The sequence below is a fragment of the Galeopterus variegatus genome, unplaced genomic scaffold (genome assembly GCF_000696425.1).
Source record: "Galeopterus variegatus unplaced genomic scaffold, G_variegatus-3.0.2 Scaffold689, whole genome shotgun sequence".
In the NCBI taxonomy this organism is placed as follows: domain Eukaryota; kingdom Metazoa; phylum Chordata; class Mammalia; order Dermoptera; family Cynocephalidae; genus Galeopterus; species Galeopterus variegatus.
In genome coordinates, this window is record NW_007726800.1 from 114,081 (window position 1) to 137,737 (window position 23,657).

The following is a 23,657-nucleotide window of genomic DNA, read 5'->3' on the forward strand; positions in this document are numbered from 1 at the left end:
ATAGCATACATTATACGAAGTTATACGAGCGGGGGTCCCCGGCGCTGGGGAGGGGTGCGGGCGCGGGCCAGCGGGGCGCCCCGCCCGCCCGTACTCGGGGGTTCCGTCGGCGATCCCCGGTCCGGGGGGCGCCCGAAAGTTGGCGCTGCGGGCCGGGCCGCCGCAGCCCCCTGTGTCCCCCAAGGGCCTGGCCAGGAGCGCGGACCAGGAAGTCGCGCTGTCCCCTGCGTTCCTTGAAAGTGGCGGCCGCCCTTCCCGGTGGAGGCAACAGGTGGCCGGCCGAGACCGGTCCAGAGCCTCTCTCTCCTCCCTTCCTGTCCCCTCGGTCCTCAGCCCGGCCTGGGGGCCGAGGCAGGGACTGCCCCTCACGTGCCCTGCCGCGTTTGTGTCTCCGCAGAGAAGGTGTTCGCCAGCCTCCCCCAGGTGGAGAGGGGCGTTTCGAAAATCCTTGGCGGCGACCCTAAGGGCAACAATTTTCTGTACACCAATGGCAAGTGCGTCATCCTAAGGAACATCGACGTGAGTAACCCCCTTCTCCCACCAGGCGCTGTTCCGTGCCCGCGCGCCGCCTTAGGAGTAGGTGAATGCTTCTTCCCTTTCCACCCCCGCAGCTCACGCCGGGTGGCCTGGGGAGGGTGGGGGAGCCACGCCCCCTCAGCCTTAAGCCACACCTCAGGAGCCCGGAAGACGGTTTCAAGTTCACCCAGTCCCTTTCTCCTTTTTCTTGATGCAGAAACTGAAGCTAAGGTTAGTTCAGTTTTCAAGAGTAAAGGTTCTGGATTTGGGGGATCAGATAGACCCGGTCATCTAGTGCTTGACCTTGGGGTGATTGGTGATGTGGGTTTCTTGGAATCTCAGTTTCTTCATCTGTAGAAGGGAGATGAAAAGATGACGATTCTCCTGCTTGCCTTGGCTGCCTGGGCAGACTGAGTGGGCTGATAGTCCCTCGAGCCCAACCGTGCCTGGCACTCAGCACTTAATACTTAGTCATCATTTATACCCTCGGTCTCCTGTTGTGGCAGAGCCTGGACTAACACTGAGACCTCAGGACTCCAGCCTGCTCTGCTACTGTGAATCTGACCCTGAGAGCAGATACAGGGGCCAGATTATTCCCATGAATCATTCTCTGCGGCCAACCTGTACATAGGCTGAAAATGCCTCTAGAGCCAGCTCCTTGGGAAATCCTTGCAAATTCATGTTATTCCTCTGTAATTAGTGAAATGACCCAGTCCTTATAACTTACGTTCACATCTGCCGTGATTACTCTTGGTGGGTTGGAATTGTCACCTCTGGCATTTTCACAACTGGTGGAGGGGATGAAGGGACTGAGTGGGCCTGAGTTCCCTTGTCTTGTAAGAGCAGAGGCCTCCCCCCTGGTCTCAGTTGCTGCTGGCTCAGCCTGCATCTCTCAGGTTGAGCTAGCCAGTCACAGTTGTTTCTCTGCTGCAACACCAAGCTTTGGTAGTTTCTGCCCTGTCCAGAATTGCTAAGCACCTTAAATGAAGGGGGTGGGTGGGTGTGAACGTGCTTCCAAGGTGCTAAGAACTTGCTAGTCAAACAGATTCCTAGAAAGCTGATCCGGCCTCACTAGGACTGGGGAAACATTGCCAAGGACCAAAATGGTAATCAGGGTGAGTTCCTGAGATTTGGAGAAAATAAAACTTGAGATAGCCCTACCCTAAGTGGTTACTCACGTAGGAGTTTGGCAAATAAAATGCACTAGAGCTTCCTGAGGGATGCAGAGCAATAGACTGGTTTTGTTCCCAGCAAGGCCTACCCATGCCATTGCAGTTTGCATTCACTTCCAGATAGGAAACCTCACATGGAGTGTCTGCTGTGTCTGGTGCGAACCCCTGCCCCCCAGCCCCCATCATAGGCCCATTGCTCTGAAGTGGAGTCAGGCTCGGTGAGGTGAAGGAGGCCAGTAATGAGGTGCGGAGGTGCTTCCAATGAAGAAGCTCTTCATGGCCATGGACAAGCACCCCTTTTTCAGGAAGCATTTCCTGACTTGTGAAACCAGTTCTCTCCTGATAGTGTATCTTCTCTCCCCTCTCATCTGTTTTTAAGTGTCTGCAGTGCCAGGACAGCATGGGATGCTGCTAACATATCCCTCCCCATGCTGGATGTAGATCAGGTACTTAGGCTCGTGTTAGTTTGATTGATGGACTATTGGTATTCAGGAAAAGGTGGGTAACATTTTTCTTAGGGCAAAGTATTCCTGGTGAAAAAAGGAGACATGAATTGTGAACATTCAGGGTATAGGTCTGGTTGAAACAGGCTCAGGGAGAAAAAAGGAAGAAAGGGCAGGTTGGGATCAGAACATGGAAGGTCTAGCAGATGTCTGATTGGCACCTGAAATTTCACCTACCTCAGTCCAAATTTGGGTTTCCTATATGCCCCTTCCCCCAAAAAGACCAACATCATTCTGCCAGATGTTCAGGCCCGAACCTGACTCCTGATGACTCACCTCTTATCTTCCATGCCACATTTAATTCTTCAGCAAATCCCCCTGATTCTATAAAATATCTTCAAAATCTGACAGATTTTCACTACTTCCTCTGCTTTCCATCTCCATCCAAGCTACCATCCTCTCCCACCTAGATGATTGCAAAAACAAGCAAACCAGAAACTGCCACACTGGTCCTCCCGCTTCCACCCTTGCTGCTCTGTGGTCTGTTCCTAACACAGCTGCTGGAGTGGTTATGCTAAAACACATGAAACTGAGTCCTTACCGTGGCTGATGGGGGCTCATTGCCTCAGCTCCTGTCCGCTCTCAGCTCCAGGCATACTTGCCTTTCTGGAACATGCCACATATCTGTCTCAGGACCCACTAATTGATATTGTCATTGCCTGGACAATGACATTCTTTCCTCGGATACCTGCAAGGTTTGCTCCCTGTCTCTTAGGTTTCTATTTAGATGTCACCTTATTAGAGGAGCTTCCCCTAAACAGCATTTCCATCACTAGCCTTCTCTATACCTTAGTGCTAGTAATAAATAGGAAGTAAGCTAGCAAGCAGGCCAGTGCACCTGCCAGTATATGCAGGTATCTGCCTATCTCTCTAGACACCAGCTCCAGGAAAGTGGGGATTTCTACTTCTTTTCATTTACTGCTATGTCCTCACACCTGGAGGAGTGCCTGGCATACAGCTGGTGCTCAGTAAATTATTTGTTAACTGAAAGGCCTTGAAGGTCGAGCTGGGCTGTGTGATGGAGATACAGAGGTAACCACTGACAGAGATTTTACTGCATGAGAATAAGAAAAGCCCAGCCAGTTTAGATTGCTCGACCTAAATTCTGTGGAACCCACCTTCCTTCTAACTTAGCCGGAGAGTACCCTCGCCAGTTTTCTACTTGAAGCTACCTCTGTGTAGTTTTTGTTGCTGCTGTTGTTTGGTTTGGTTTTTTTGTTTGTTTGTTTGTTTTTTTCTTTTTGGTGGGGAAGGGGAACTAAAACCTTGACCTTGGCATTATAGAGCTGTGCTCTAACCACCTAGGCTAACTAGCCAGCCCACCTCTGTGTTTAGTTGACTTAAAAGTCATTTGTGAAACAATGGCACTTCTTAAACTTGTAGAAAAAGGGTGTTATCTATTTCTTTCAACACATCCCATTGCTTCCTCTTGGAGAAGAAATTCTCCTGCCAGGTTAGAGTCACCTAGAAACTTTATTCTGAAGGAGAGAATTCCAGAAACAAGATTTCAGTGAGCAGTGTGTACACCGTGCTTGAGAGAAGTTACCCGCTGAGAGGTAGTGCGGGAGTGCGGGGCATCTAAGGAAGGCTTCCTGGGGACACTCGTACCTGCTTGGATCTGGGGTGGGTCTTTCTATGTTGCGTTGTTCTATGGGCTCAACTGTTTTTCCTCGAGGTCCCTATCGCCTGTTCCTTCTGTGGCCTCTGGAGACTGGGAAGAGTTTACACCCAGTGACCATTCAGGAACTTGTTCCTGATTCTGAACTGCCCAAGGTTACTTCCTTTTAAAAAATTTTTTTTTAAAAGCTTTTGCAAATGAGCTTTCTAACAGAGAGGCCTCTCTCCTGCTGCCAGAAGCAGCCAACAGCTGTGTGGGCAGGTTTCGGACCTGTTTTTTGAAGTGTCCAGTGATCCCGGACCTAAAATTCACATTTGGAAAAGTGTGTCTATAAAATTAGGTTTCAGAGAGTGAAAGGTTTTTAGCAATTTGACATTGCTGTGCACCCAAGTGAGGTGTCAGTGGACTTGTCTCCTTCAACAGCATGGAGACCAGTTTGGAGAATGTCAGCTCTCACGCCGAGTTTCACTTGTCACGATCTGCTACCATCATGAGTACAAGGACCCTCCGTGTGTCCCCCACAGGTTGGGGGGTGGTGGCAGGACAGAGGGCTTAAAGGCTGAGTTGGTCCTCCTGTCTAATTGCATGCCTGTGAGTCCCACTATGTCCAGGTCGTCCCTCACCTGTGGGGCTACCGGATTGAGGCCCTGCCGCAAAGAGCTTGCGCCTTGAGTATGAAACGGGCCCACGGGTGGCAGAAGGAAGCGCTGTGTGTGATCATCACCTGGATGGAAGGGAGCAGGCCAGCAGCCTGGCATCCTTCAGTCTGCCCACCCGACAGTGAGCAGAGAGTGTCGCAGGGCTTTCATCTCAGGACAATCTGAGCGGTGTAGGGTGCTGGTCAGGAGGCACAGGGGTGGCGGGAGGGCTTCCGCAGAGGTAGCCATGTTCAGAGGGCCTTGTGGCTGAGAGAGCCGGCTTCATCTGGGTTGTGGCTGTGGGGCAGGATATAGGGAGTGAATGGAACCAAGGCTGGGGGGGGTCTCTGGGCAGCTAGTGGTGGCTGATGGCTCAGGCAGCCCTGTGGTAGCACGGCCCTGTTCCAGAGGCCACTGGAACAATTAAAAGTACAGGCAGACCAGTAGTAAGGTCAGAACTGCAGTAGAGAGAGAGTATCGAAGATCTGAGGCAGGGAGACCAATTAGAAAGCTGCTCAAAGATGAATGTGTCCCTCAGCAAGTGCTCCCCAGCTGGTACAGCCTTCCCTGGGTTCTTAATGTTCCCGGGGCCCATTCACCAATCCCCTGTCTTGCTGAGCCATGCCCATAAACCCTGGCCAAGATTTAAGTCGGCGGTTCTAAGGGAAACTATTTTGTCCCAACCCTCACCCTACAAGGGATAGTTGGCGGTGTTTGGAGACATTTTTGTGCTGCCGGTCCCTAGTGAGTGGAAGCTAGGAATGTTGCCACAGCCTACAGGGTATAGGACCACCTTACAACAAAGAATTATCCAGCCCAAAATGCCGGTAGTGCCAAGGTTGAGAACCCTGGCAAACGACATCCTCCCGCACCAGGTCAAGCGCTTTGAAAGAAGAATGTCTTGAGTGCATCGGGAACCTGAGGGGGGAGCCCGCTGTGCTGCACAGTGGGTGGGATGGCTGCTGGAGAAGCAGCATATCCCAGTTGGGTCTTGGAGGATGAGTAGGAGTTCTCTGGGAGGAGGACTGGGAAGGACACACAGCAAAGTTGGTAGAGTCCAGACAGGAAGCAGCAACGTGCACAGGGGTCTTCTCAGCCCCACTGTGGACTCCCGCAGGGTAGCTTTGTATGTTTCTTGTCCTGTTGGGCCAGCGGAGGGGAGAGATAGGGGAGCTGTCTGAGGTGAAAGAAGAGGGTCAGCCTGGGTCGTGGACACAGGCATTGCCCTAGCATGGCTGCAGTTGCTCGCCTCGATCCCCTTCTAGTCCCAACCCTGGGAACGTGGCCTCCATCCTCTGCAGGGCCCTTTTAGGGACAGTTGGACAACCTGGACCTGTAAGGGCCCTTTCAGCTTGTCTTCCACTGTCTCAGTGATGGTGACGCCACCCTACTGACGTACCTCTTTCCTTAGACCTGCGGATCGTCAGCTTTGGTCGCCTGGCTTGGCACATCTACCCACAGGTCCTGTGTGCTGTCCAGGGTCAACATCCCACAGTGCCACTGCATTCCTAACCCCGCTCCATGCTCCGCTGTTCTCCAGGGGCACTGGCTTTTTCCCTAGCATGTCATCCTGAGCTCTGCGCCAGTCTTTATTGAGTGCATCTTGTGCCAGGTGGTGGCTGAGCACTGGACATACTCACCCAGTCCTCTTCAGTTTCCACAGCCATAAGAGTGGGGAGAATATTGTGGGGTCGGGGCAAGATACACCCGAGTCAGTTCCTGCTTTCATCGTCATGACTGTCCTGTTGGGTGGATGTGTTATCTCTCCTTAGAGGTGGGGACACAAGCTGTGGGAGCTGCTGGGGTTTGATCCCTGGCAGTTACCCCAAAGATCTACCCTTGTGACTCCTGGGTGAGGCCCTGGGTAGGTTCTGGTTGGGTAGAGAGAAAGGGGAGGACAGAAAGGAGGTGGCGGTGTTCTGTTACACTCAGTCCAGTGAGGGGTGCTGACAGGCCAGGTCACAGGGTGACTGCTCCCGGACTGCGGTTCTAGCAGTTCTAAGGCATGTCGGGCCCAGCTGAGAGGCAGGAAGGGAAAGTCATTGGGGCGTGGTGAGCCCATGAATGGCCATCCCCGCCCACCAGCAGAGTGCCCTGGCTCCACAGTCTGAAACACCTGCCTGTTGGCCAGTGCAAACTTTTATCCCTAAATCAGGGAATCAGACTAACATGGATACCAACCATAGGTGAGAGAATAAAACTAGAGGGAGGAATAAAGGTTATTACCTGAGGTCAAACCCCAGCCCCACCACTTACCAGCTGGGGGTAGCCTGGAACACATCACTCAGTGTCTCTGTGCCTTGGTTTCTTTGCCTGTAAAACGGGGTTATGAGGTTACCTTCCTTATGTGGGGGGTGGTGTGTGGTTTCAAAGAGGATTGAAGGGTCCATCCAGTGCCCACCTGAGAGTGAACAGTCACTGGACAATGTTGGTTTGTTTCTTCATAATCAGCTGCCAGGGTCCATCCGTGCCCTGGTCTTTTGGAGACTGCATTGTGGTGAATCAAATGTGGACTGTGCCCTACGTGAGGTCCACTTAGTGCAGAAGGTAGGTGGGTACAAAAATGATGCGTTAACACAAGGTAGAAAGTAGTAAGGGCAGTGGGGTGGTAGGGTAGGGAAGGTGTGCGTTCAGGGGTGGGAGAGATCATTTCTAGCTTGGAGCATCAGGGAAGACTTCTTGGAGGAAATGGCCTTTAATGAGTCGTAAGAGATAATTAGGAGAAGGTCATTGGGAACTGGGAAAGGTGGCAAATAAAGGGAAGAATGTCAAGTAGAGATTTGATGGAGCACAGGAGGGATAAGGGGCCTAGTAGGAGACAGACTTTGGAGCACAGAAGGTCATGAGTTATAATGCTAAGCCTAGACGTTCCTCTGGGTGACAGGGAGCCATGGAAGGTTTTTGAGCAGATCTGTGATCACTGGCTTTCTGTCAGGTCAGCTGGCATACCTGGAATCCCTGGGGCTTGTGCAGTTCCTACTTTGGTGGCTGGTCACCATGTGTATCATGTCACACATTCACTGCTGGAGCCCAGGGTTGGCACGGAGTAGATGTTGGGTAGTTGTTTGGAGGAGTGGATGAGTCATGCTTTTTGCATCCTTTCTCTGTCTTGAGGTAATGTGGTTAGCAGCTTAGCCTCTGGGGTTAGCCTTGCCTGGACATAAATTTCTGGTCTGGAAACCAGGGGTTTGTATCATTGCTTTGGAGCTGGGTTTCTTTGCAGTGATTCCTGTTTGGCCTTAGTCCTGCTGTGGATTGATTGAATTTTGTCCCTGAAGTTCATATATGAGAAACTTAATCCCCACTGTAACTGTTGAGGGTAGGAAACCCTATTATGGTAATTTAAATGTGGGGCCTTGAAGAGGTATAGTTTATAGGCCCCTGCAGTAGTGAAGGGATTAATAATGGTAGTCAGGGGTGTGGTTCAGAGGGCTTTAAAAAGGAGAGTGAAAGAGGAGGTTAGTCTCTTCTCTGCCAAGCTCTACCATGTGAGACCCCTGCATTGCTGTAGAGCCACCACTAAAGAAGACCCTCACCATAAGTGTTCCCTGGAATTTAGACTTCCCAGCCTCCGAAACTGTAAGCAATAAATTTTACTTTCTTTGTAAATTACCCGGTTCTGTGGATTTTGTTATAAGCAACAGAAACGGAATAATCCAGTCACCAGTGAATAGAGGGTTGCTGCAGCTCGCACCCAGGGCTGGCTGCAGCAGTGACTGCTCTTGGCCTCTGCTGCTTCCTGCAGCCAGGACTGTTTAGAAAGCGCTCCTGGAAGCTCAAGCGCTCTCTGCCTGGGTGGACTGTCGAGGAAGCCCAAGGCTTCCTGTGTGTGTTCCAGGTGCCCATCAGCAATGAAGAAGAGCAGGAGGCCCCTTCACAGTGCTGTATGGGACTGCTTATGTGATTTTTGGGTGGGGGTTTACTGTAGGCCAGGAGGTGAGATAAGAGTGCCAAGCCCTGGACCCCTGGGTCATCACAGCCTACCTGTGTATCAGTGTAGTGACCTCTGATTTCTACTTCATGCCTGAGTCAGAGCTTTGGGGAGCTCCATGGGTGGCTAAATTAGATGCTGCCTGGGGCACAGCGTAGTTGAGTAACCTCCCTCTGTGAGCTTGTTTGCATGATGTTTATGTTACAGTGAGTCACCTCACAGGCAGGACAGAAATTGCAGCGCTGTTGGGGGGCATTGGTTTAGGTTTCCTATCTGACAGGATTCCCAGAAAAAAGAGCAACTGCTGTTCCTGGGTAGAAAGCCTCAGAGCGCAGATGGGAGGCTGGGAGTGGTGGTGTCTGGCAACATTGGAAAGTCCAGAGCAGAACGGACCTCCTTGGGGTTGAGTCCAGAGGTTCTGCCTCAAATGGGCACTGCTGGGCCTTGAACCAGGCCCTGTGCCAGGCAGCCAGAGTGTCTCAGTGGCCATTATTTGCAGTGTCTGTGCATCTGGAGTCTGCGTCACACATGTGACTCCTCAGGCACCCGTGTTCTTCATTTCTTCTATGAGGCCTCCTGACCTCCGTGGTTGACGGCAGAATTCTGGGGCTTCCCTGAGGTCCCACCTTTGCTAACCCTGGGCGCTGGGCACTGAGCTCGGCAGGCTTGGGCCCCCAGGTGGTGGGACCTCTGGGAAGGGGAAAGGGGTACAGGAAAGGGGCTGCTCCTGTTCTAGCCCTGAGGTGGAGCTGGAGGTGAGGGGGCCTTAGCCAGGTGAAAGGCTTGGGTGATGATGGATCAGGATGGTCTGGCCTGGGGAGCAGCATTGGCAACATCAGGGGACACAGAGGGCCGTTAAGGCACAGAGGATGGGGTCGAGTGAGCTGAAGCATGAGGGGCTTGATATGTGGTGGGTGGTGGGGAAAGAAGTGGAGGCGGTGGGGTTGGATCCTGCAGCTCCTGGGGAGGCAGGGAAGGATTTCAAGCAGGTGGATGAAGTAATCAGAGCTGGGATTTAGAGACTGCTGATTGATGGAAGGTAGAAAGTTGAGTTAAAAAGCGATTGTCACTGTCTCCAGGAGGGGCAGGAAGAACTGAGGCTGGGGTAGAAAGGGGTTGGTTGGGGAGTTGATGAGAAAGACTGGGCAGGCCTGTGGTGCAGGGCCATTGCCAGGTGGTCCCACATGGTCTCCACGTGCCAGAGGCTTCCTCCTGCTTTCTGCCTGAAGTTGTCTGTCTTGGATGCCAGACCTTGCTGGCCTGCACCAGCTCAGGAAGGAAGTCCGAAAGGAGGGGCACCCCAGCTTCTGCATCCCTGGGTGGCATGGACACCGAGGCTGTTCTGAATGGTCTACCCCACCCAGAGTAGTAACTGCACACTGTGCTCCTGGAATTGGCTTCCTTCACTTCTGTCTCATTTTCCCCATTCTACAGCTCTTCTCCAAATAAGCTACTCACCCCCAGACCTGTTCTTTCCCCAAGACAGCAGGAGAGGGCTGGGTAGAGGGGCGTTTGCTGCACACGGGGCACACAGAGGGGTGTGAGGTGCCATCTGCACCAGCTGGTCTGGAGCAAGCCTCACATGCAGATGACACACTGGGGACCAGAATCTTCCTGGCTCTAGTAACTGGCCTCCCTCGGAGCTGAGCATCGTGGGGAGGAGGTTGCTCTGACTCAGAGGTAAGTCATTAGCTGCAGTTTGCAGTATCTCCCCTCCCCCCAGCTGCTGACCAAGTTGTATTTAGAATACAAGAGAGAGTGAGTGATTCATCCAGCACAGGATTCCAGGCCCCTGTGGGGGTTTTACACACGCCCTGACCATTTAGAGAAAGGAATTTTCAGGGTGGCTCCTGCCTAGTCATCTCCCATTTCTGGGATGCCCTCTGCCGCCTGCTCTCTGCCTGCTCTTCTGTGGGGCCTGGAGAACCACGTGCCCACCGTGCAAGTGGGAGACCCCACAGCGAACTGTGGGTGGACACCAGAACAGTTAACTTGTGGGGTCATCTACTGGCTAGATGGTATCTGCTGGGTGCTTGGTGAGGGAGCTCGTCAGTGTTGGGATGTTACAATATGAAGGACTATTCTAAGCAGAAGGGCATTGGATTAGGCAGACGTGTAGTAGCTACAGGCATCTTAGTTTTATGGAGGTGTAGTTTAGATACGATAAAATGTGTTAATGCTAAGTATAAAGCTTGAATTTTGACAAATATGCGTAGTCCTGTAACCACCACCACAATCATGATCTAGAACATTCCCATCATTCCAGAAAGTGCCCTGTTAGCCCCTTGCAGTCAGTCTGTCCCTCCACCCATGGCCTCTGCTGATCTGCTTTCTGTCACCTGGTGTACCTTTACTAGAGTTTCTTTCATGTGAAGGGATTGTGCATTGTAAAGTCTTCTATCTGGCTTTTTCACTTAGCATAATGCATTTGAGATTTGTTCCTGTTACTGAGTTTGTTCATAGCTTGTTCCTTTCCATCACTGAGCAGCACTGCAGCACATGGATGCATTGCTGAGCAGTGCTACGGTGCATGGTCATACCACAGTTTGTTTCTGCTCACCTGTTAATGGACAGGTTGTTTCCAGTTTGGGGCTATTGCGAATAAAGCTTCTGTGAACCATTGTTCAGGTGTCTTTGTGGACATGTGTTTCATGTCTTTTGGGTAGATAACTATGAGTGGGATTGCTGGGTTTTTTGCATGATAAGCATATGTTTACTACGTAAGTAACCTATATCATTTTGCATTTCCACCAGCAGTACAATGGTATGAACATTCTAGGGTCCCCAGCCCCTCCATCCTTGCCAACACTTGCTGACATCAGTCTTAATTTTATTCTAATGGGCATGTAGTAGTACCTTATTGTAGTTTTGTTTTATGTTTCCCAGAAGACTAATGATGCAGAACATCTTTTCATGTGCTTATTTGCCGTTCATAATATCTTCTTTGGATACTCCATATCTTTCTACTTTCATTAGCAAATGTTTATTCCAAAGTGGATGCATTTACGAGTCACATACGATAAATGTCCAGTGCATCACATAATGTTAAGTGTTATATCTCAGGAGTGAAGGAGAAGAACTGTCTAAACTTTTTTTTCCTCCTGAAAACCATTTATGGAGCGCATGTTACTGCTAAGTGCTATGATGGCTAAAGAGATAAATGTCACATTAAGCAGGTCACAGAAAAGTTGGGGGAGATGGACGAGAATGGCAGGGACTGCAACGTATGCTGCAACTGCCTTAGGGACATGTGTGCTTTGAAAGCACAGGAGAGCAATGCCCTGGGGAGGACACTTATGTTGGGCCTGGTGGATAAGCAGGTGTGAGCAGGCAGGGAGCCGCATTGCTGGCCGAGGGAACAGCATCTACAGAGGCTTGGGGGGTCCAGCGGTGTGGTAGAAGGTGGCTGGCGGCTGAGCAGGTTGGATTTAGGGTGTGCTTCTCCCATCTCAGTCCAGTGGGATGGGAGTGGCATGGGGGTCTTGTGTGGGGTCTTATGAATACGAGCCTCTGGGACCTCGTCAAGAGGCTTAAGGGAGATGGGGGGGAGGGAATTCTGGGCAGCCGAACGGGTTGGGTGGCAGTAGTTGGGGTTAGGTTAGATGTGCCTGGGCTTTCTCACCAGGATCTGGTGTGCCTTCAGCCTCCACTCTGTGGGAGCTGCCTCTTTTTCAAAGAGCACTTTGTTTATAGAAAGCTGACAGCAGGTATCAGAGATTACACGGCTGCGTCTTTATTCCCTCCCGCAAGAGAGCTTGACTGTAGAGACAAATGGAGAGAGTGTGTGTGTGCATGTGGCGGGGGAGGGAGGGGCAGTTATCTACTTTTAGTATATTATACGTTGAAACCTCATTGCTGAGGAGTGAAGATGCTCTTAGTCCCAAGAGTTGGCCCCATTCTTGCCACAAAGTCCAGCCACCCTTGATCTGTGCTAGGAAAGGGAGTGTGGAGTGGACATCTCTTCTCACGAGGAAGGGCTGCCGGCTGCATCCTCTCTGCTCCCGTACCTCAGGGCCAGGAGCTTGTGGGTGGGATGTTGGTGGCAGTGTGGGTAGCATCGGTCCTGCAGGGGATACCCAGCTTTGGGAAAATGGGAAGCAGAGCTGCTGGAATGCACGCAGCTTCAGCTGGCAGCTTCCAGCCAATAGAAGAAAAAGAATCATGGGGGCTTTTCTTAATCAAACTGTTGTTTCATGTATGTTTCACAAATTTATATTTGTTCTCTTTTATGGAAAGTGCAGAAAAGCAGACAAAAAAAAGTCACCTTGGATTCTATAATCATAGACTAAAGACAAAGAGTTAAAATTACCTAAAATTTTTTCATCCAAAGGTACTTAAGCAGGCAGTATGTGTGTGGGCAGGTAGTATACTTCTAGGGCCTTCTTTATGACACTTGACTCGTGTTTGTGTGTATGTGTCATTTGCCCCCAAATCTCTTGATTTGGAGGGCTGACAGTGGTTTGGCTACCTCTGTATTCCTTCTGTTCACTCTGGAGTTTCCTCTCTGCAGAACCCAGCCCTTGCTGACATCTACACGGAGCATGCCCATCAGGTGGTGGTGGCCAAGTACGCACCCAGTGGATTCTACATCGCCTCTGGAGGTACCTGTATCAGTGCATGGCTCGTGGGTGTGTGTGGTGGGGCCCAGGCGGCACCCAGGGCCCAAGGCCAAGCTGGGCTTCTGGCTTGGGCAGGGGGAACACCAGGGGCAGGGGGAGTGCAGGTTGTTGAGAGGTGAGGGGACTGATGTAATTTGTTTCAGTGTGGCTGATAAGGAAAGTATAAGCCACCAAAAGGCCCCATTCCAGAACTGGCCTTAGTTCTAGAAAGTATATGGTAGTCCCCCCTTACTCATGGGGATAAAGTTTACTTTATAAATTAGACACACTAAGAGATTAGCAAGAACTAATAATAGAACAATTATAACAATATACTGTAATAAAAGTTAAGTGAATGTGGTCTTTCTAAAAATATCTTAAGATTTTTGTACGACAGTTGACCTTGGGTAATTGAAACTGTGGTAAGTGAGACTGCAGAGATAGGGGCTCATACTTTCTAGTTTGCAATATTGGTTCCAGTTCAGGGGCCAGAAGAAATGCTCCTGTGATGTTGGCCAGAGGCCTGTGTGGGTTGCTGTGTCACAATGTATTGGAGCTGTGTGTGGGTGTGTCTGAATTGTAGTTTTATTTTCTGTCATCCTCATCCTCTGCCCCTTCCCAGCACCTAGCGAGGCCAGCCTCTGGGCAAGTGCCTACACTTTCTTTGTGGCCTGAGCTTTACTCTCTCCAACTGGGCTTTTGTGGGACTCCATGGGAGGCTGGGCAGAGGAGGGGCATGGAGAGCTGCACATCTACATGTGCTTTCTTGATGTGATTCTGTGAGGAAGAGCCTCTCCCGCTTAGGGCTGAGCTTGGGGGGCACCGAAGGTAGAGCAGCATGCCCTTTGTCTCCCCCTCGTTCACTCACTCACTCACACGCTCAGCAAGTACTGGCGCTGTCTCGCTCAGGCCTGTTTCTGGCCTTAGGGAGGGCCACGTGGACAAGCTGACCTGCACCCGGTCAGCATCTCTGCAGAGTGGGAGAGTCACATCTGTGACAAATTGCTGAAAGAATGAACCAGCTGGCTGGTAGGGGCAGGGCCAGGTCTCACAGTTGCCGTGGATACTGCCTGCATGGCCTACAGCGACTGTTCCCCCAAGGGTGTGTGTCGGGGAGATGGTGGGCTTCGGGGTTGGGGAAGACCTGGGTTCAGGCCTGTCTTCTTCTATTCGTGCTGCTGTAACAGAATAGCACAGACTGGGCAATTTATAATGAACAGAAATTTATCGGCTCGCAGCTCTGGGGACCAGGAAGTCCAAGATAGATGGGCCAACATCTGGCAAGGGCCTTTGTGCTGCCAGGAGGAAGGAAGGAAGAGGGCAAAGAGAGGGTGAGCGAGCAAGAGGAGGCCAAACTCATCCTTTTATAAGGAACCCCCTCCTGCGGTAACAGCATCAATCCATTTATATCCATTCACGAGGGCAGGGTCCTCAAGGCCTACTAGCCTCTCATTAGAGCCCACCTGCCAAGACTGTCACATTGGGGATTAAGTTTCCAAACACGTGATTTTGTGGGGACGTATTCCAAGCATAGCAGCCCCTTACTAGCTGTGCAGCCTTAGTTGAACAACTTCCCTTCCTAGGCCTTAATTTTCTCTTCTCTAGACTGGAGCCACTGGAACCTGCCTCAAAGGCTTTGGGGAAGGATCCAGTGAGGGGATGCTGTGAAGTGCTTGACACAGCTCTTGCGCTGGTCAAGAGCTGACCTCAGGTGACCACAGCCTCTACCACCAAGACTGGGGCTCTATGCAAACGAGGCCTGGATGACGGGCCAGCTGGCTGCTGTGGCTATAGTGAAGGACTAGGCCAGGAGTCTGGCACTCAGTAGGACTTGTGTTTTTGCTAATGGTTTTTGTGTTTAGATCTATTCCTGCTCCATCTGTAAAACTTGCCCTAATTTACATCCCATGATTTATTTTACCACTGTGATTTTTTTTTTCTTTGACCCTTCTTGCCAGCAGAATATCTCTTCATTTAAAAGCCCCAAGATTTGGCCCGGGTACCTTTTAAATTTGTGTTTAACACAGAGCTGGGTGCTCTGAGAAATGTCATCTCAGGAGAGCAATGTCGGTTGGCAGGGACGTCTGCCCAGCTTGGCACAGCTTCCCTGCCCTGTCAGCTTTTAAGCTGAGAGCCCACAGGCCCAGGCCTGCCTCTCCCAGGTCCCCAGAGGGGCATTCAACAAGACAGAAATCAATGGCCTCAGATGCTAATGTGGAATCCACCAGGAAGGCTGTCACAGAGGCTATTGCAAAGGACAGGCCACATAAATAAGTAACCATCGTTTTGACATTCTCTCTTAAAAGTGCCCTGATTTGGTGGAGGAACCAGGAAGTTTGGGGCCTGCCTTGGGTGGAGATCACATTTTACATTTCCAGTATATGTATTTGAATAAGGCAGAGTGATTGTTAAGGGTTACAGCGGAACATTTGCTGCAAGATGAGGGCCTTGGGCTAAAAATAGCATGGGGTGTAGGGTTTGGAGTGAGTAGGAGGGGGAGGCTCAGAACATGCTTTGCTGGCCCATAAAGTGAGTTACCTGGTACTTGGTGTGCCTGGGGTGGGCTGGGGTTCCAGTACCTGGGGAAGACCACAGCTCACTCCCACGTGGGGCCCTGCCCCTCTGCAGGATCTTTAGATCCTGTCAGTCTGGCTGGTCCATGACTGCTGGAGGAGCGAACCTTCTGGAAGGGCTGCTACAGGAGGGCCCTACCTCAGGGAGCTGCCAACACTGAACAAGACTGACAGTCTCTGTCCCCTGGGAATCCATGCCCTGTGTGATGGGTCTCAGAGTGCAGGGGTCGATTCTGGGAAGTCTGGTTCTCTCTTTTTGTAGCATCTTCCTTAGGTAATTTGCATTCTGCTGGTCTACCTGCCTCCTCAGTCCCCTCAGCACCTGGACAGTGATTCCCGGGTGGCCCTTGGGGTTTAGCAAGGCCACACTGCAGGGTATCTGCTCCAGCCATAGTCTCTGAGCAGTTTTCCTGGAAAAAGGGCCATCGATGCTCAGAGATGAAGGCCATGAGTGTCGTACAGGCAAGGAAAGGCCAGGCTGTGGACTCAGTATGAGCAGGGGCCCCTGCGGGGACTGGAGGGCCAGTCTTGCCACCCGCTGCCTCTCTCTGTTCCTCCCCGTGGTGTTTGCTGCACAGATTGTGTGCTCGGCACCTGTCGAGTTTGGAGATGATGCAGACAGGGTGTGGTCACACCCCTCGGTGCAGCTCTTACCCCAGTGGGAACAAGAGTTTGTGGAGGGAGGGAACCCTCCTGATCATCACTGTCCCCTGCACTGCTGTGTTTTACTTCCTAGGGCTGTGTTGGTGGACATTAATTGCAGGTGTGCTATTGTCTGCCTCTCCGCTAGAGCCCTGCGGGGCAGGTGCTTGGTTTGTTTGGCTCACTGCTCTGCCCCGGGCACCCAGCAGGACCTCGGGGTCTGAGCACCTGATCCCCAGGCTCACACTGTACCCTTCCTGGCCCAGCTGCTTCTGAAAAGAATTATATGAGCAAGCAGGACCCAGCGAAGGAGGCTGATGATTGGGAGGGGAGGCAGGGGTGGGTAGGTGGAAAAATGACTGCGATACCCAGAACAAAGCCTGAGCAGGAGTAGACAGAGGCTTGATGAGCCCAGGCACAGGGAAAAGCTGGGCGCTCTCCTGTGTGAGAGGGTGGGATGCCCTCTACCTTGTTCCGGACAGCATTGTCTTCTCCACTGGGCAGTATGAGCCCCTGGATGGATCTGAGCACAGCAGACCATGTGGCTGTGTGCACGAGCGTGTGGGTGCATATGTATGAGTGGGTGTGCACAAGTGTATGTGTTTGGGTGTGGTGTGTGCGTGGGTGCATATGTGCATGGGCAGGCACGAGTGTGCGTGTGGGTGTGTGCAAGTGTCCTTCCTGCATGCACAGTGCTCCTCTTCCGATATGGCCGATCTCTGCTGACTTTCCCTCCTGTCCTTGCTGGCTTCTTTGTTCAGTGAAGGGACTTAACTAACCAGGATTCCAGGTTGCCTTTGGAACTTACCTTGGGCAAGACACCAGTGGTCTTCCTGGACCCACCCCAAGGTGTCAGGGCCCTTTTGAGCCTCCCCCGACTTAGTGCTGTTACAATGGATTTGGACTATCATGCCAAGAACATGTACCTCTTACATGCCTCTCCCAAGTCTCAGGAGCCAGCCTGGTAGTCACCGGCTCTGTTTGCTCCTATGTGAGGGGTCTCTAGTGGCCTCTGCAAGCCTTACTCAACTCTTTGATTGGTCATGGTTAACTCACACTCCCTATGTGCTATAAACTAGCCTGGGACGTCGTCTCCCTTCAGCTGCCCAACAAGGGGCACTGTCGTTCCCCCTCTTGTAGGTCAGGACACAGAGGCCGTGTGGCTTGTTTGAGGCCCATGAAGGCTGTATATGGTAGGGGCTGGATTTGGGCTCAGGGCACCAGCTCCCGAGGCCAGTTCTTAGCTGCTGCCCTGCACTGCCACCGCCTCTGCCCTGTCTTGCCTTGGCTCAACCAAGAAAACAAAAGCTATTTTCACTTGTCACAGAGACCGGTTGCAGAATCTGTGCCCAGTGCCAGCTGACATGGCCTGGGGGTACTATGGAAGAGCCATGCCCTTACCTGCTTAGAGTCTGAGCCAAGGTTTTAAGCCGTAAGAGTTAGTATAAAATGCTCCCAGCTCTTCACGCTGACTCAGTGTTAATTTGGGAAGAAGTGTGTCGGAACTTGTTACTTGGTGACAGGATTGCTGTGGGCCAGGGAGGGGATGTGGCTTCTGTGTGACTTTGATTACAGTTTGCCATCAGCACTCTGGCATCAGGTTCTGTGTGCGGTTCTCCTGCCTTTGCAACACCCACCTTGTACATCTCACAGAAGGATCTCACGTACGCCACAGTGTCTGAGTCGTGGGAGCATTCCTTGTAGTTCTGAGCGAGTCTGCTGGGTTGCCTGATGAGCAAACCCCAGGCAAGGCCACCAGGCTGCACGGCTGCTTGGAGATACCGCGTAGGGGCCCTTGCGAGAAAAGAAACGCAGTAATTAAATGAAATTGCTTCACAATGTGTTGGAGTTTTTCCATCATGTGTCCCTGGGCTTTTCCTGATGCCTAAGTAGAGTTTGTTACCAGGGGATTTCTTGGGATAGCGGGCTCTGATTTTAGGGTGGCTGAGTACAGTTTACCTAAAAAGTGTTTTCCCTCCACCAGGCTTTCCCCTCCAGAAAGCCCGAGAAGCAGTGCTGAGTGGGCTTGTGGCCATGCGGCCCAGGCCCAGTGGTGAAGTTTGGCTCTTCCTCCCCTATTGTGTCCTATAGATGTGTCCGGGAAGCTAAGGATCTGGGATACCACGCAGAAGGAGCACCTGTTGAAGTATGAGTACCAGCCTTTCGCTGGCAAGATTAAAGACATTGCTTGGACTGAAGACAGTAAGAGGATCGCTGTGGTCGGGGAAGGACGGGAGAAGTGAGTCCCTCGCCCCAGCCTTTCCCTGCCCACCTCCCTGCTCAGGTGCTGGCCCCTGGTGGGGGGACGAAGTGGTTCTTTGCCAGCCTGCGCTAGTGTGGCTGGAGCCCCCAATAGGCCCCTCTGGTCACCTTCAAAGTTGTGTGACCAGCTCAAGTCACTGGCCCTTCATGGTTGGCTCTAGCCACACTTGAGGGAGTGGGTTTATGATCAGGGCCCACCACCTATCTCCTCTGACATCCGTAACCCTTGGCCTCCTAGAACTTCGACTGTCGTGCCACATTCCAGGCAGCAGGAAAGGGACGGGCAAAAGAGATACAACCCTTTTATCAGGGCCCCTCCCAGCAGCTACCACACGGCTGCCCAAAGCTGTGAGGGAGGCTGGCCATTGCTTCCCTAGCTGGGCATGCCACCCGCAGTTCCCTGGCCAAGGAAGAAGGGCAAGTGGATACTGGGTGTACGGCACCCGGTGGCTGCTGCCCTTATGGGCCTCGTGACTAACAGGGTCAGTGCTGGAACCCAGGTTTTCTTATGCCAAGAGCAGTCAGGGTTCCCTGCATGGCTCCACGGCTGCTCCTAAGTAATTGAACTTGACACCCATATGTCTCTTTCTCTTCCTGAGAGGCACTTTTTAGTCCATGTTCTGGTGGGTATTAATTCTTCCATGGCATTTCAAGTCATTCCTGTTGGTCTTAATTCCTTTTCCATTTGTTATCAAATAGTAAGTAAAACAATACATCTTCATCGAATGCCAGCCGAGATCACGGCATCTCCTTTCCTATAAAGGAAGGTAACTGGTGTGTTTCCTGGTTCCTCCCAGCAAAACTGTCAGGAAAGTAATGAAGCCATAAAGATACGCCCTGAGGAGGTGCTTTCTAAGGTACCTTCCCAAAGGCACTTGGGTAGTTCCTCCTTGTTCTCAGATCCTTTTGACAAATGCTGTATAGGGCCAAAGCCACGGTGCTTTCGAGCTTGTTCCTGGGACGTTCCGAGCCGGGGCTGCACTACCGACCTTCACTGTCCTCTGTGCTCCAGCAGCTCAGCTATCAAATTTCTCATCAACCTCCGGGATTGATTTACTTTTGACTCTTCTCGTTGGGCAAAGGTTTGGAGCTGTCTTCCTGTGGGACAGTGGCTCTTCCGTAGGCGAGATCACAGGCCACAACAAAGTCATCAACAGCGTGGACATCAGGCAGAGCAGGCCGTACCGGCTGGTAACAGGGAGTGATGACAATTGTGCTGCGTTCTTCGAAGGACCCCCATTCAAGTTCAAGTTTACCATTGGCGTAAGTGGACTTCTCTCCTTTGGTGGTTTCGGGGTGAACTCTGTGGATCGTATGAGAGAGCAGCAGAGTCTGGGCCTGTGTAGATGCTGGTGGCAGGAAGGTCACAGCACACATGGTGAATGCCTTGATGCATAGACAGAAAGCAGGTTTTTGGGAGAAGTGTCACACGGAAGGAGTGCTAACCAGTCTCAGCCTTCGTCACACAGGTCCTCAGCTGAGCATGGATGGTCCAGCAGGGAGAGGCACAATTGCATTTATCGGGAGGGAGCAGGAACATCTCTTCTGATGCTGTGTGACCAGGCGGGCAACCTGGGCTGGGGCACTTTTGAGGAAGGGGAGCCAGAGTGGTGTCAGTCTGCTCCTTGGTTGTGCCAGTTTCTTACCTGCTGAGCCAGCAGAGGAAATGAGCTTCCAAGACCTCGGGGTTGGTGTCTTAGAGACTTCCCCTCGAGAGTTAGTGAGGGCAGAGATGTGTCTACAGAGTGACATATGGTTAGAAGAATTAGAGACACTTTGTCTATGCTAGAAACATGCCAGAGGTGCCCTAGTGGATTCCCCAGGTTTGGTATAAATGGCCAGGCCGCATAGTCCCAGCTCTGCACATGCTTCCTGTTGTGGACAGTGCTCGAGCCTCTCTAAGCCTCACTTTTTCCATCTGCAAGATGGGAGTGTGGTGGAGCCATCAGCATCTGGGAATTGTAACTGTGAGTCTGAACTGTGCACAGCTGCTGGCAAATCCAGAGTGGCCGTGATGCTCATTTTCCTGCCCTGATAGTTGGGCTGGAAGGCAGGAGCAGGGGCACGTGGAGACCCCTGGCAGCAGGTCCCAGCGTGGCCTGTGGTTCTGCACCTGCCCTTGCCTTCCAGGTTCCTTTTGTGCACATGCCATGGAAAGCCAGCCAGCCTGAGCGCTGGTAAAGGAAGAGGAAAGATGGGCCACACTTCACCAGAAATGCATGTTCTTTGGGCTGTTATGTGCCTTGGTTGAGTTTGGGAATGGACTGAGTTCTCAGGACTCGTCAGCTTCAGGTTCATCGGTGGTTCCGGTGTCCCTGTCTCATAGATGACTAAAGGAGATATTGCCCTTAAAGTGGCTCATTGGGGTGGACTGTTCACGTCAGTGACTTAACACAGTGAGTCGTAGGTGGTGGGCAGGGCATAGTGAAAAGGGCGAGGACAGGACTCAGGAAGTGGGCAGAATTTCCAGAGACAGATACTGGCTTAAGGTATAGAAGGACTCTCCAAGGCTTCCCTGTTTGTAGTGAAATGGGCTTCGTTTTGTCCCTGAGCCTTGGCTGAGCAGGGCTGGCCTGGTGGGCTGGCTGAGGTGGGGCATAACTGTAGAGCGTGTAGCCAAAGGCCCCTGGGTCCCAGCACTCAATCCTCAGAGCCTGTCTCCTGCGGCTGCTGCTTAGTTGGTAGATAGTGGGGACCTGGCTGTTTGGGGAGCTTTGTTGAAGCTGTGGCTCCTCGAGTGGGAGGGAGGTGCTGTGGACTATGCATGTGCAGGGCTGAGTCAGCCGCACTCCCTGCTCCAAACCCAGAGGGGAGAGACAGGAGGGGGTCTGCATGGTGGCTGAGTATCCCAGCTGTTTCCAGTGAAGCTGCCCCCTCCCCTGCACCCCACACCCATGTTGTCTTTGGTCTCATTCGGCCTTAATGAGGCCGTGTGTGGGTGGGAGCTTGTTTTCCTGCCCCAGGCAGGGTCACTTCCACTTGGCAGGAGTGGTTCAGAGCGGCTATGTGGTGTATAAGCAGAGCTAGGGTTCGAGTCGACACAGCTAGAGCCTGTGCTCCTCACCCCCTGCCATCCTCCCGTGTGTGCTCACTTGGGGGCTTGGCCGGAACTTTCTTTCTCCTTCCTTTCCTTCTAATTTCAGTACACTGTCCTCACCCTGAAGCCCCAGCCCAGGGGTGTCAGGAAGAAACGTTTGTTGGCCCCTGTCCAGGGGTCACCACCACTTGTCCTGACATCCCCTGTGAAACCCACATCCACAGGTCCTGCCTGAGGACCTGGGAGAGAAGGAAAGGGCTGTGGACCAGGGATCCGAGACACTGGCAGGCAGCCCAGCTGAACTAGCTGGCTCTGTGACCTGTGGGCTAGTTGCATGTCTGTCCCCGCCCCCGCCCCCATACAGGATGATGACAGCCCTCCTCCTCCCCCGAGCCCACAGTGGGGGTTCGGGGGACTCGAGTGATGCCAGGAACACCTACCTGTTCATGAAGGGTTATCCCGGCTTCCATCTGAGAAGGTTCTTAGAGGCTCAGCTGCCCTAATGCAGGAATGACAGGGAGGGCCACCGACCCCACATCTGCCTCAAGGCCTTGTAAGGTGTTGATGACTTTGGGAATCAGTCTGTGACTGCTCTGCAACCAGGGAGGGCCAGGCTGCCTGTCCGTCTATGATTTTGCTCCTGCCGCCTTCCTCTGACTGTGTGAAAGGCTGTGGGGTATGGGCGGGGTAGGAAAGCCTGCTGCTCCCCCGAACTAAAGGGAAAATGTGCAGACTGCTGGGGAAAATGCTCACAAGGCGCAAATACTCCTGTGAGGAAAGGTGAAGACACATGTTGAAGACTTGGGAGGGCGAGTGTCCTGCTGGCTGCTTCCCGTGTGTGGGTCTTCTGATTTAGCCAAAAGCCTGCAGTGTGGAGTTTCTGAGGAATTAATTGAGTCTTTCTATAGTAAAAAGTTTAGTAAAAATTAAAATGTGTGTGAGATTTTTTTTTTTTAGAGGAAATTAAGTTCCTCTTACTGTGAAATCCAAACAGTAACAGTCTTTTCTCCCCAAATCTTTCATTCCCATCCCCAGGACACTTGGGGGTCAGGGCTGCCCTCACCTCCCCAGCTCTGCAGGCCGAGGAGCCTGTGCTAGAAGCTTCCTCTGAGGGCGAGCCGTGTCAGCAGCTGGCCCTGTGCTGGCCATGCCCATGCCACCCCCACCCTCCCCGCTCTGCCACAGGCGACAGGCTGGACCTGGAGCTCTCCCTGAGGCTGGGCTGTTCCCAGTCACGTGGGCAGGAAAGGGGCCGTGGTGCGTGGCTGGGGCAGGGCACCGAGGGGGGTTGAGTTCAAGCTGCGGCCTCGAAAAGGAGTAAGTTGTGTTCGGAACTTCAGAACATGCCATATAAAATCCCAGTGATGTGCCCGAGTGGAAACGAAAGCAGCACTTCTGAGAAAAACGAGGGACTTACCTCCTGAAGTGGAGGTTGGCCGTCTCGCTGGCCCCCGCGTGGGGGTCCCGTTGCTCTTCCTTTTTGTTCAAGAGTTGGTTGTACAAAGCGAGTGTGGGCTCCTGGCTCCTCTAAGCGGCCTGGCCCAGTTTTGAAGATGGGCTAGAGAGACCTTTCACCTGGAGCGGGCCTGGGCACCAGCTTGCCCCTACCCACCCCCATTTCAGATGCAGTGGGCGACCCGAGTTGGTAGCGGCCCAGGACCCCAGGAAACCAGGCCTGGAATGAGGCTTCGGGCAGACAGTCTCCATCTCCAGTGCTAGCACCCTGTGGGTGAAGGTTTGGGTTCCCTTGAGGATCTGCCTGGGCCTGAGTAAAAGCGAGGGGTGGTGAGGTTGTGTCCCTGCCTCCCCCCACCCCCACCACGGGAATTTGTTTGTACCGCGTGTGTCCCTATGATGGGTACGTTCGGGTGTGTGATAAGAGGCCCCACTGAGTGTCTCCCATTTGTCCACCTCTGTGCACCTGGCGGCGTGGCCTTGGGCGAGTGTCCATGCCCCTCCAGCCTTCTGCTCCCTCTGTCAGGTGAGCAGTCGGCTGACTGGGATGGCTGCCCTGCCCCTTCTAGAATGGGGCTCTCAGAGCTTTGAGCAGTCTCAGTGGCAGCTGTTGCTGGCGCATAGGGTAGTTTGTGTCTAACGAGGTGATCTCCAGGGGCAACAAATGTGAGGGGTTGCTTGCCATGGTGTGGCCGTGCAGTCTGGAACTGGC

The 23,657-nt window shown here is 52.5% G+C and overlaps 1 protein-coding gene across 1 annotated transcript in view; it reads left to right on the top strand.

Moving 5' to 3' along the window:
* Window positions 1-23,657, top strand: part of WDR1 (WD repeat domain 1) — a 57,881-nt gene that overhangs the window by 11,497 nt on the left and 22,727 nt on the right. Inside the window, exons 3-6 of the mRNA XM_008571484.1 lie at window positions 334-519; window positions 12,889-12,979; window positions 18,283-18,430; window positions 19,536-19,716. Coding sequence (XP_008569706.1) covers window positions 334-519; window positions 12,889-12,979; window positions 18,283-18,430; window positions 19,536-19,716 — 606 coding nt within the window. The remainder of the gene's footprint in view (window positions 1-333; window positions 520-12,888; window positions 12,980-18,282; window positions 18,431-19,535; window positions 19,717-23,657) is intronic.